The sequence below is a fragment of the Lepisosteus platostomus genome, chromosome 2 (genome assembly GCF_059453375.1).
Source record: "Lepisosteus platostomus isolate fLepPlt1 chromosome 2, fLepPlt1.hap1, whole genome shotgun sequence".
NCBI classification, from domain to species: Eukaryota; Metazoa; Chordata; class Actinopteri; order Semionotiformes; family Lepisosteidae; genus Lepisosteus; species Lepisosteus platostomus.
The window spans coordinates 61,608,863-61,622,366 of NC_142612.1; the positions used below are offsets into that span (position 1 = coordinate 61,608,863).

Genomic DNA, 13,504 nt, shown 5'->3' on the forward strand with positions numbered 1-13,504 from the left:
GTAAACTGTAGATAATATAACCATTTCCTTTAATATAGTCTTCAGTGTGTCTGGGGGTTGCAAAAGTGCCCAGGTTTCCATAAGACAGAAGTGTGTTCTTACAAGTAAAACACACGACAACAGGCCAAAGACAGGTGAGTTTCTTCTGTGTGTGAACAGTATGACAGAATTCTGTTGTGCCCCAGCTTGCTTGAGCCTAGGGTGCCTGGTTATCTAGGTTCACTCCTGGCCGCCCCCTGGTGCCTCCTGGGTGTCAGTGCAGTGCAGGCTGGAATTCCTGTTGCCCCCGACCAAGGTTCTCCTCCGCTCGAGCTCCTTCTCGTATCGCTGCAACTGGGCCCAGAAGCCCTCATTGGGCTCCACCACCGAGCGGGCTGACTTCACCATCTGCAGACCCCAACGTGGGGAGGTGGGGGGAGAAGGAACACCAAGACCGAGAGCAGTTGAGCCCAGATGGTGCAGGGCAGCTTCTGCTTTTTGTTGCCTTGTTATTTAATTCCTTACTTGGTTCATGGATTATATTATGCACGGCAAACTCATTTCTCACACTCTGGAGCTCTCAGATCTAGTATGGGAAATACAGGGTGTGCCAGGTGATGACATACTGTACTCTTACATGTCTGAGTGCTCAGATCTGGTATAGGAAATAGAGAGTGTGCCAGGTGATGATATACTCTTACATGTCTGAGTGCTCAGATTTGGTATAGGAAATAGTGTGCTAGGTGATGATATAGTCTTACATGTCTGTGAGGTCATGGACAGCTGAACCTGGAAGAGTAAAAACTAAATCTCATCGTTCGTTTGTTCTAATTTCTACCCATCTTTCAATGTGATCTTCACAAGGACACTCACAGCCGAAGCAGAGCGATAAGGGACTCCAGAGCCCAGGGACGATGCCGAGACTGGCCCTCACCTGAAAGGCCTCCTGCAGGGACAGACCTCTGTGCTTCATCAGGTACGCCACGCAGATGGACGCCGACCGGCTGCGGCCGTTCTTGCAGTACACCACGCTGCGCCCGCCGTGGCGGGCCGTGCTCTCGATGGCGTCGGCGCAGTGGTCAAAGTGCCTGTACAGGTTCTCCGCGGGGTCGTCGTAGATGGGCACGCGCAGGGTGCCCACGCGCACGCTGGGGAAGGGCTGCTGCACGGACACGTTGATGCACAGCGTGACGGCCTCCCGGAGGATGAGCTCCTCGCTGCAGGCGGACCGGGCGTTGCCAATCAGCAGCGAGTCTGTGATCTTGCAGAGCTGGAGCATGTCCGCTGACCAGTTCGCACACCCTCCTCCCAGGCCTCGGCACTCCAGCAGGACCCTTACAGAAACGTCACTAGAGCAGCGTGGTAGCAAACCTGACACCGCAGAGGAAGCAGTGGATCCTTTCGCATGACCTCATTGCAGGATCAGCCTGTTCTGCAGCAGCAGCTTTCAGGACTGCCAGCAAACTGAGCCCCTCTGCGAGGTGTGTCTGACTCCTCTGCTATATTTACAGCAGTGAGCAGTCAGTCCTGGTGGAAGAGTTTTTCCCAGGTCCTAGTATCCATCCTGCAACACATGGACATGCCTGCTGTTCAAATGCGTTCAATATTAAAAGCAAGTGTGTCCTGAAGGTGATAGATGAGGCCAGGTAAGACTGCAGTTCCAGTGAGGAATGGGTCTGTCACAGGACGGATTTAGAAAACCTAAAGCCTTACTTAGCCACAAACTCTGTTGAAAAACCCACTGCCAGTGTGAACCAGTGAGTCATAACTAGGGTTAAAAAACACATTAACGATAATGAATGTTCCGGGAAGATCTGCAGTTTATCACGACAACGTAAATCTTACTCCTACAGCTGGAAATGGTCTAGGAAATCAATAGAGAAAGGTTTCCTAAGTTATTATACCAATAAAAAAAAGAAAATGTATCAAAGCTGTTACAAACCTTTCAGTCTCAGTAGATTTGTTTCATTATACAGAGATTTCTGGAGGATGTAGTGCAGCGAGCGGATCTTGCTTTGCAGTCCCACAGTGATGATACAAGACTGAACCAGTGATTGAAAGACAGAGAGAGGGACATTGTGAGCTGGCCAGCCCTGACCTCATAAAATGTAATTACCAGGCCTGTGCAATGTTCCCTCCCACTTTCATAGCTGTGCAGCAGGTCTCCAGATTATTTATAGCTCTCTGGAATAGCTACACCAATGGAGCTGGAAGAGAGTGGATCTTTGGGATGCAGACCCCTGAAAAACCCTGGTTGAAATGTAGAACCCTGCAAAAAACATGCAGAAACAGCCACAGCTGCTCATATGAGACAACTTCACAGTATATATAATGCTGGATTTGTACTGTCTGCATTCAAATTTGTTTCCAGAGTCACACGAATACTGTTGAGTTACAATATGAGCAAATTGCAGAACAAAGGAACTATTTAGTTATTATTGTTTACAAGGCCGAAAACTCAAATTAATTGGTGGAATTATGTGAACACGAGTCATTCCAAACACATTTTATTAATGGTAAAACTGACAGTCTACACAACAATCTTCTCATCTATTTACGTTTTGTGTGCCGTTGAAACAGTATAATTTGGGTTTTTGTATTTATGTTATTACGAACGCAGAGTGAGGCCTGTTTACCACGCATGGACCAGTAACTGACCAGTCCCACTGACACCTCCGTATAGAAAAAATACTTAAAACAAAATACTACTTACTAATTACCAATTTGAATGTTGCCACATATTGGCTTAATAATCCCTTCATAACTGTTACACAATAATAATTACTTATATAGCACATTTCTGGACACAGTGATGAAACAAATTCATAGATGGGGATTATTAGGAGGCCATGATTGGTAAAGGCCAATGGGAAATTTGGCCAGGACACCAGGGTAACATCCCATCCCCTTTCAAGGAATGTGCTGGGATTTTGAATGAGCACAGAAAGTCAGGACTCTTCTTGGTTTTATGTCTCATCCCAAGGACAGCACCTTTTTACAGTATAGTGTCCCCATCACTTTACTGGGACATTAGGAACCACACAGACCACAGGGTGAGCACCTCTAACACCTTTTCCAGCAGCAACCTTAGTTTTTCCCAGGAGGTCTCCCATCCAGGTACTGACCAGGCTCACACCACCTTAGCTTCAGTGGGTTGCCAGTTGTGAGATGCAGGGTGATATGGCTGCTGGCTTACACAAGGTGTTATAATCACAAGCATAATTGCTTGACAGAGACATGCGCCAATGGCATAGTGTGTACATAAGAGGTTGTGACATTTATTTTGACATCATAGCTCATGGTACAACGCGATGCTAAAATGCATCATATCATATTAAAGTCCCAATCTGACATGGTTGCTTTTCTGACAGATATTTTGCTTTGGAGGTAATGACACAGACACAAAGTTTGGGGGCTTAAATCACAGTGGCAGCTTTAAAAACAATGCATATCCAAAGCTGAAGTACTCTTTATGAAGAAAAACTCTTCACATCTGTTTATCTGTTGTTTTGAAATATTTAATTCAACCTTTATTATTCCCTGGGATGACATTTGTTTTACGACAGAGTCCAACAAAACAGTACAACAAAGACACCAGAATACAGTACAGCAGTAATTCAGGAGATGAGTGATATTTTAACACTGTTTGACAGTGGGATTGCAGAAGACATGATTTACTGTGTCTATTACTGTTACATCTGAGGGCACAGAGGCATCTCCTAGATGGTAGTAATTGAAATTTAGAGTGCAGGGGGTGAACCACACACTCCATAATGGTCTTAGCCTTTTTCAGATCCCTGATGGTAGAGAGCATTGAGCCATTTAAGGTAACTTGATTTACCCCAGTGACCAGGGCTCTGTCATCAGCAAATTTAATCATATTTCAGTCCATATGTTTGCTTTTACAGTCATTGGTGTACATAATGTACAATAAAAGGGACAAGGCACAGTTCAGTAGAAACGTAGGAAATATAACATACTTAACTGGAATAAAAGGAACCTATAATACAGCAGAGATTTGCTCATGAAAGTCCAGCTTGTTTGCCCTCAAAATCAATCAAGACCTTTAAAAAATAATATTGTATAACCAGATGAATACTGGAGTTCCACATTTACACAGTCGAATAACATTATACATTACAACAGCTCTGATCCAACTAATATAGACGTATATATATATAGTGGGCGTATCTCATTCCAACGGATGCAAAGCATTACTGCAAATCGGGCTTCCGCGTCGTCCAGCTACGGGTGTGATGAGGTCACTGCGTCCTGCGTTCTACGTCATGACGCTGCTTGGCGCATGCGTACCGAAGAGCGAGATGGAGGCCTTGAGTTGACAAGAGAAAAAAAAACGCGGAGAGAAATAGGTTAAGAAACTTATAAAATAACGTCGGGGGAAAGGCCACTGCAATCCAGGGAGAGTTCGGGATAGGGGGAAAGATTGTGGGAAGCCTCCCCAGGGCACCTCTGGACATATTGTAGGTGAGTGGCGAAAGAGCTCGCGAGGTGGAGAGGAAAGGTTGGAGATGGTGGGATCGGGCGCCATTTAAAATGCCTTTTCAGAAAATCACAACGGCTGTCCTCTTTGAGGGAAGTCTGGGAGTGGTAATTCATCTCTTAATGAGGTTATAGCCTTACGGTTTTAAGGGTATTAGGTGCTTACGGTGCGTGTTTCAGTTAATATGTTGTCTGCTCCGTTCGTCGTGTGCATGGCGATTGGTGTGTATCGGCGAGGCGTTTTCTGCGCTTTAATTAAGAGTTAATGCTTGTCCTGCCACCAGCTAAATAATATCTCTAAACTAAGCTGGTCTGGGCCCTGGCATCGAAACCCAATGTAAAAAGTACTTTAATCTCTTTAATGCACTGCTAACGCGTGATAGCGATTTATTTCTGACCCTGCATTAAGGCGCTTATTGTAACTCAAGTAGGTGGTGTCGTACGGACACTCTTTCTGTAGCTTGGTGAAAACCGTGCAGAAATGACCAGGTTTTTACAGAGATCCACACGTGAGGTGTTGAATTTCAGCGCTCAAATTTAAAAGCTCACCTGTTTTACTTTCGGCTTTAAAGAAGGTTCTAGGTAAGGGGGGGTGGGGGGTGTTGTAACTGGAGTTAAACGATTGTGGCCTTTAATTAATCTGAATTAGCCAATAGTTTTTAATCCAGTGAACGGCGTTTTGATTTATGAGTGTTATTTTTCTTCGGTTAACTTTGTCCCCGTTTAATGAAATTGAGGAAATATCACCAGTTGCTCAAGTGGCCCTGCGGGACGAGTCGTGCTCAGCGGTGTCGTGGTTTGATTGTGCACCACGTGATCGGTAGTTTATACCGAGAGCGACTTCATTTAATAATTATAATAATTCCTCACACTTATATATATTTTTATATACACATATATAGCGCTTTTCTGGACACTCCCCTCAAAGCGCTTTACTCCCCTCCACACCACCAATGTGCAGCATCCACCTGGATGATGCGATGGCAGCCAAAGTGTGCCAGTACACTCACCACAGAGGGTCAGGACCTCGGTTTTACGTCTCATACGAAGGACGGCGCCTGTTTACGGTATAGTGTCCCCATCACTGTACTGGGGTATTAGGACCCACATGGACCGCAGGGTGAGCACCCCCCCACTAACACCTCTTCCAGCAGCAACCTTAGTTTTTCCCAGGAGGTCTCCCATCCAGGTACTGACCAGGCTCACACCTGCTTAGCTTCAGTGGGTTGCCAGTTGTGAGCTGCAGAGTGATATGGCTGCATGACATTTAGCAGGTATCTACCGGTGTGTTCGCTTTCCCGAAACCCAGACCTTTGAGATCATGTATTAAATCAACGTTTTGCTTTTAACAGAAGTTTCTGTCGAGATTGGAAGCAAGGTAAAGACTGAGCACCTCAAGCTGACCTGAAATTGGAAGCCACAAATAAGTGTGTAATAAAGCCAAGTAACAAATACATTTTCCACTAAGCAGTCGAGGTTTTAAACTGGGGCATGAATGTAGTATTGACGATACTGCTATGGTAGGACACTTTTTTATAGCTAATTATAATAATAATAATTGCTTACACTTATATAGCACTTTTCTGAACACTCCACTCAAAGCGCTTTACAGGTAATGGGGACTCCCCTCCACACCACCAATGTGCAGCCCCACCTGGATGATGTGACGGCAGCCATAGTGCGCCAGAACGCTCACCACACATCAGCTATTAGTGGGGAGGAGAACAGAGTAATGACACCAATTCTATTTTTGCCTTTTTATTACAATATTTTGCATCATCAGTTCTTGTTAATATTAAATCGCTGACCAGAAACTTCCAAAATAAATCTTCCCACCAAAAAGCCGTCCTGCCTTCTGTTAAGGAATGTACTTTTCAGACTTGACATGGTAAAATTCAGAGAGAGATGACTGAATCTACCCCAAGAGCCAGTCAAGTACCATCTCATTCCCTCCTGTTGTGACCTTCTAGGATGTGTGAGCTATCTGTGAGCTACTTGTTACCAGTTCACAAAAGAAGAAGACTGTTTACCTGATTTCGTGTGACGTTCGGGTTAAGATTGCAGCTATGTTAAATTAATGTTTAATGTTTATTAAAAACATTAATTAAAACTTAATGTTTATCAGTAACGTCTTATTACGTTTGATTCATTTTGTAAACTGTTGAATAAAACTTGACTTGGAATATTTTTTCATATTTAACTATTTCTTGATTGCTAACATATGTAGTACTACAGAGTTACTCTAAATAAAGCATGAGGCGGGCGGCACTGTGGCTCAGTGATTAACATTGCTCCCTCGGTTCAGTTCTGGGCCTGGGGTGATATTTTGTGTGTTTGTATGTTCTCCCCGTGTTTGTGTGGTTGTTCTTCAAATTATCTGGTTTCCTCCCACAGTCCAAGGACGTACTGGTAGGTTAATTGCCTTCTGGAAACGTGGTGTGAGAGGTTGTATGTCTTGTGTGTGCTATGTGATGGACTGGCATCCTGACCAGGGTGTATCCTGCCTTGTGCCAGTTGTGTGCTGGGATAGGCTCTGGCTCTCCTGTGATCCTGAATTGGAAGAAGTGGTTAAAAAATGGGTGGAAAAGCCACAGACATGACTATTCTTGGCATCTTTTTAATCTAGAAATTAACATTATTGAAGGAAAATAATATCTCCTGCTTGTTTCTACCTGTTTTTACAGTGATAGATTCACTGCAATGAGTCCTGCTTTGCGTGAACTCTTTTCAGTGCTCCACAGCTTTAATGCTGTGGATGGAGAAGTTGAGCATTTGAGAAATTCTGTTGTCGATTTGCACACTATGAATGGCTAGGGTACATTCTTATTTAACTGTGAAGCCAAAACTAAACTTAGTCATTACTGCTCATATTTTGTGTGTTTTGTAAAAAAAGGAAGAAAAATCCAAGACACTTGTTCCACCTGAATTGCTCTACTTGTGCAGATTTTAATGTAATATTATAGCTGTATTTTTATCCATTACTAAAACCTGTCATTTTCTAAATTTTTACTTAACTTAACCTTTGGCAAGATTGGGTTTCCAGGAATTCTTTCAATTGTAGTTTCACACATTTGTTCTTTTTTAAATACAGGTGTATTAATTTAAAGTCTCTTGTCAGATTTCCTAAAATACAGGGAGGTTTATAAACCAAAACAGATCTAAATAAACATTAGGCCTATTTAGGTTGTATACAGTGGTACAGATGTATTAGAATTTCAAAAAATACACATCGCTCTGATTGCTTTCTAGCTGTAGAAAAAAGTGTTGACACTTCTTTGTCTCATCACTATAGGAATATGCATCATCTCAAGCTTAAAACAACTTGGTTTTAAATAAACTGCTCATGAAATATTTTAAACATCATTTCAGCATTATTGTTTTGAACTTGAACAGATTGCTTGTATTCGCTTTACAGAAACCTTTTCAAACTTGAATTGTTGATTTCCACACTAAATCCAGTTTGATCCTTTGTTTACTTCAGTACTGTGTTTTTTAATTGAGACATTTTTGTTTTTTTTGTCATTTGTATTGTCTTGTCTATTGGTACTCTTTCCACCAGTACTCTTAATCGATTAAGCATTGAGGACACTGCAGTACTGACTCTGGGGCTAAAAGGCCTCTTCTTGTCTGTGGTTTGTCTGATCAATTAATGTGGTCTTTGTTTCTTAGTTCATGTGCAATTAGATGGGAGTGAAACACAAACGTGCTCATTAGTGTTGAGTACACTGTTATATACACCAAGTCATTGAATATCCTGAGTGAGGAGACTAAACTTTGCAGCTTTGTTTTTGAGTTGAAACAGTTTCAGGTATGAGCAAACTGTTTAAGGGCTTGATGATCCACACTAGGTCCTTCAGGAACGGGCCTAGGAAATATTGCATGAAATACAATGCTTACAGTGAATAAGGACTACTTGGTTTGTTAAACGACAAGCAAAATATTTTTACCTAACTGCTAGGAATTTGTTTGGTATTCTCACTTCGGAATCTGGCTCCATTCTGTGTTTAAGGAGGTTAAAATTAGTCGACACTTCTGTAATGGTGGTTATTGCTGTAAAGCTTTATAGTCTAAAAGATTGCTATCGAATCTAATTTTACTCTGATATTTGTATTTGGTTCAGGCTTAAATGCACATTTACCTTTTCTAATCTTGATCTTTGCTGTTGTTGGAGAACTGAGTAAATGATGAAAGAACCGCCAGAGGAATTGATTCATGGCTTTCATATTATGTGGTCCATCAGTATTTTGTTTGCTTAGTCTTCAAAGCTGGTTTACAGCTGGTGCAGGACCTGCAGGATCTTTAAAAAGGAAGATTACCCTGTGTAAGTTAAATGATGGTTTATGCATCGATTGGGTCATGAAGTAGTCTGTAGTACAAACACATTGGAGATTTACTGTTTGAGCCTCTTAATTGTCAAGTTGGAGTTTTTGGAAGCATATCTGGATTTCTTTTCAGTTCAAGGGCCGGATGAGCCAAACTTGGTTCTGCATGACTACATTAAGTAGTAATGTAAAGTAGTTATTTTAAGTTGTAGTACTTACCTTTACCACAAATTTATCAATCATTCCATTAAAGTAGTTGTACACCCTTTTTAACATTTAGGCCCACAGAAATCCCGATCATTTATCTTATACCCTATTTTTGTAAGCAGTCCTAAAAGATTAATTATGAGCCTTGTTTCTTATATGTACCACCTCTTTGGTGGAGTTATTAAAAGATTGTCTGTTACCCATGTATCTATAGAATTCCCCATTGCAATAAGAGTTTATCTGCCATAATATGTAGATTAAGTGCAGTCTATATAGAATTGTTCAATTGTTAGTTGTGACATTTACACATGGTTGGGTGTTTTGATGATATTCAGTCTTTATTAAAATATTAAACATGCCTTTTACCTGCTTAATGTAAGTATGCAGATTAAAAAATCTGTTTGTTTTTGTGTTGCCACATGTCTTTGTTCAGATGTTTTTCATTAAGTTAAGAACTTTTGGAATTTGCATTCAAGACTTTCAATTATCTTGAAAGTTCACTTTTTCTTTTGAGTTTCAAATTGGAATTTCTGTCTTATACACTTGAAAACTTTGAGATAATCACATTCTGAATTATTACTGTTGTATATTTAAGAGTCTAGAAATCTCATTGACTTTGGACGATTATTAAAATCTCCATACTTCACGCCATCTAGGAAGGTGCAAGTACATTATCATTTTTTCATCTAACTCTTCAGGTACATTCAACTTGTAACTCGTAATCTGGAGGTTTAGGGATTTTGAGTAGTGTATAGTCATGCTTTACCCTCTAACCCTTATAAACCCCCCTACTAACCTCTTTTGGTTATTAAATATAAGTATAAAGACAGTAAATAAGATGACTATATAGGCTCAGTAATTAGCTCTCGTTTGCAAGCATGACGAATGTTTCAGAGAATAAAACATTTTTTATATTCTGGAGTTGACAGTGTGACGCTGCAAGCCTGTAAGTTGCGAGTTGATTGAACAGACAGTCATGGAGTTGAGTTGTACGTGCCTTATATGTACTCCTACTTGTGTAGCAGCCCTAATAAAAATCAAAGCATTCATTCGTATGTCATCAATTACATTCTGTTCAATAAGATCAAGTATTATTGGCATCCTCGATAAAGCTGATAAGCGTCAAAATTATTGGATCCCCTTTTATTTTTTTTGTTAAAGATAATCCAAATTATATCTGTGATGAAATTGATCTTTTTTAATACTGCTCAAAATCAAAATGTTATTTTGGATTGCATGTTTAACAGCTTTATATAAAAAAGAGGTAACACATGGGAAAACCTTTTGTCTTCCATCACCATGGGGCAAAGCAAAAAAGTGACATCAGAAAAGATGTATGGTTGTTGATCCTCACAAATTAAGTAATGGCTACAAAAGTGTATATACATTATGCCACTTTGCATTGTCAGGGAAGTACTCAAGGAGTTAAAAAGGACTAGAACAGTGGTTAACCTATCAAGGAAAGGTCAGCAGTGTATCATGCCCACACGCAGTGAGGAAGATGGTGAGGCAGAAATGAATCCAGAGGTCATAGCTGGAGAACTGCAGTGTCTAGTTGCATCTTGGGGTCACCAGATCTCCAGATCACCAGTTACAAGGTACATCCACGCCAACAGGTTACATGGAAGAGTTGCCGGAAGAAAGCCTTTACTGACCGCCAGAAACAAATCGAGGCGGCTGGAGTTTGCCAAACGACTTTGGGACTTTGATTGGATTGCCATCTTCAGTTGAGACCAAAACTGAACTCTTTGGCTACTCATACCATCAGTAGGTCTGGTGTCAGAAGAGTGATGCATACAGAGAGAAGAACCTCATATCTACTTTGAAATATGGCCGTGGATTGTTGATGTTGGGCTGTTTTACTGCTGGCCGTGAGCACTTGACAAGATCAGTGGCATCTTTAATAAGTACCAGGATATTCTGGCCGAAAACCTCATAGGCTCTGCCAGAAAGCTGCGACTTGGTCGCAGGTGAACCTTGCAGCATGACTATAACCCTAAAGACACCTCAAAACCAACAGAGAAATGGTTGACTGAAAACAAAATCTATTTTCTAATGGCCATCTCAGTCTCGGGACTTAAACCCAAATGAAAACCTGATGTCTGAATTGAAGAGGGCAGCTCATAAGAGTAGACATCAAGAATCTGGAAAACTGGAAAATCTGGAAAAAAGAATGGTCCCTCCTAATGTTTTTTCCAGCCTTATTAAATATTATAGGAAAAGGCTTTGTGCTGTTATCTGTGCCAGATGAGGTTGCAACAAGTACTAGAAACAGGGAATCTAAAAAAAAAAAGCATGCTTAGTATATAATAGTATATATTAATAAGTAATAGGGTTTATTCCATGCTGAAAAGAGAAGAAAGAAAACACAAAGTTTCGGCTGTGGAGCCTTCTTCAGGTATGAGTGTCTGGTCCCTCACACCTGAAGAAGGCTCCACGGCCGAAACGTGTTTTCTTTCTTCTCTTTTCAGCATTGAATAAACCCTATTACTTGTTCCTTTGCAGCCTATGCATGCTGACACAGCTACCCACCTGAACCTATATAAATAATACCTTGTTTAAAAACATTTGTATATTATATTAAATTATTAAACATGAAAAAATCTGTTCTTTAGATCAAATACAAAGACATACCTCTAGGCATTGCCTGTCATCAGTTCTTCTACATTAATTGTTTAATCATTTTTCTTTTTTACATAGTATTTTAGTAATACAGTACATGCGTAATTTGACATGAACGCATTAAGTTGTCTGTAATGCTTAGCCTTGTTGTAGGTGTTAAAGTAAAGCAGATTTATCCCTTTAAAAATGTTTCCCTTGATTTGAATTTCTTAATGCACAACAGGTAGGACACTGAAAATCACACTTGTACAATGTTATTCCCTCTCGGTAGTAGTAGGACCGGTGGGGAAACAAAACACAAAATAGATCAAATATATGTAGGTTTGTGCTTATTCTTCTTAAGTTGATCTAATTTATATTGGTTTTATTTAGAATACAAACATTTTTTTCTAATGGATAGGTTTACTGTAGGTGTTGAGCTTGATATGTAAGGCTTTCTATTCATGTACTGTAAATGCTATATATGAAAATGCTACTTAAATAGAATGTGGGATGTGTAGTAGTTTGTGGGACGTAATTCCTATGTAAGTGGAGGACTGCACATTGGCAGTATTTCTTCCGGACCTGCAGTGCTACCTGTGTGGAGTTTGTGTGTTCTGACTGTGTTCACATGGGTTTCCCCTGGGTGCTGTGGTTTCCTCCCACAGTCCAAAGACTCACTGGTAGGTTAATTGGTTTCTGGGAAAATTAGCTCTTCTGTGAGTGGGTGAATGTCTGTGCGTCTTCCCTGCCATGAACTGGGCGTCCCATCCAGGGTGAGCTCTGTCTCGGCTCCTTTGCTTGCCGGGATAAGCTCCGGCTTCCCCACAACTCTTGAGATATTTCTTATCCTGGTATAAAGTGAGTAATCCATTTCAATCCTGAAAGCTACTGTGGCAGAATGGCAGCAGAAGGCAAGAATGAGATCCCTAGTTCAAGCATTCGCCAAGTGGCTATTGGGAAATTACCTGCTGCCCTTTGCTGCTTGACCAGTCAGAGAAAGATCATTGGTCTTGTGATGATTTCAAAACCAGGAAGTGGAGGATTCCAGAGTAGCCATCTAGATATCCTCTGCAGTGCGCTGCGTCAGTGGGAGGAGCTGGATGAGCGTGAGACTGGGTGACAGGGATTTCGTGAATTCAGAGTTGGACTTGGATTTTGAGTTGGATTGATTTTGATTAGAGCCTCTTATTGAACCAACATGTCTAATATCTATGAGAGAATGCCTGTGTAAAGTAATAGACATTCAAAGAATAAAGTATTTCTCATCATGCTCTTAGAGGTGTTATCCTGAATATAGAATAACATATAGGTTTCCTCAAAAATGTTTCTATTTAGCATCTGACCTGCATTCTGGGCTGAAATGAACAAAACTGTTCAGAATGAAGTTCAAGTAGGTAGGTCCGTCAGCATTCGTAGGCTGCAAAGGAACAAGTATATGTTTATTCCATGCTGAAAACACCTTCATGTGTGGCTTCTATTGCATTGGTTCCTAATTTTGTTTTGTGTTGGGTTTGGTGAAAGGCTCAACCCCTATGTTGTTCTGATTTGCAGTATGCTTACACTACAAAGTGCTCTGGGTATGGTAATAGGCTTCTTAGGCTACACCAGTTGGTCTTTTAGGGACTTTATGAGAGCCAGGTGGCCTTTCTTCCCATTGTCTGGAAATGCCCACATTACTTTACCAACTGTTACCACATTTTGTGAATCCTTTCCTGTGTGTGGTGGCGCTGGGTAAGCACTGCTGCCTCACAGTTTATGGGTCCTGGGTCATGTAATAGATGAGGCACTGTCCTCCGTTAATGTGAGTTATCACGAATGAGCAGCTTGTTGTGTTGGATGGGTGGTTTTGTAGCTAAATGACTTAAACTCACTATCCATTAACTCGACTATCT

General features: G+C 41.1%; 2 protein-coding genes across 3 annotated transcripts in view; one reads left to right on the forward strand and one right to left on the reverse strand.

Annotated features, from left to right (window-relative positions):
• Positions 1-12: 12 nt before the first annotated feature.
• dusp28 (dual specificity phosphatase 28) lies at positions 13-2,067 on the reverse strand. The gene is made up of 3 exons (XM_088611468.1): positions 1,922-2,067; positions 914-1,543; positions 13-387 (listed from the first exon to the last, which is right to left on the reverse strand). Exons 2-3 carry the CDS (start codon positions 1,256-1,258, stop codon positions 220-222), a joined length of 513 nt encoding a protein of 170 aa, XP_088467594.1. The 5' UTR covers positions 1,259-1,543; positions 1,922-2,067; the 3' UTR covers positions 13-219.
• A 2,194-nt stretch (positions 2,068-4,261) lies between these two features.
• Positions 4,262-13,504, forward strand: part of wdr33 (WD repeat domain 33) — a 48,562-nt gene continuing 39,319 nt past the window's right edge. For both annotated transcript variants that reach the window (XM_088611477.1, XM_088611488.1), the window contains exon 1: positions 4,262-4,464. The gene's annotated coding sequence lies outside the window, so the exon portion shown is untranslated. The remainder of the gene's footprint in view (positions 4,465-13,504) is intronic.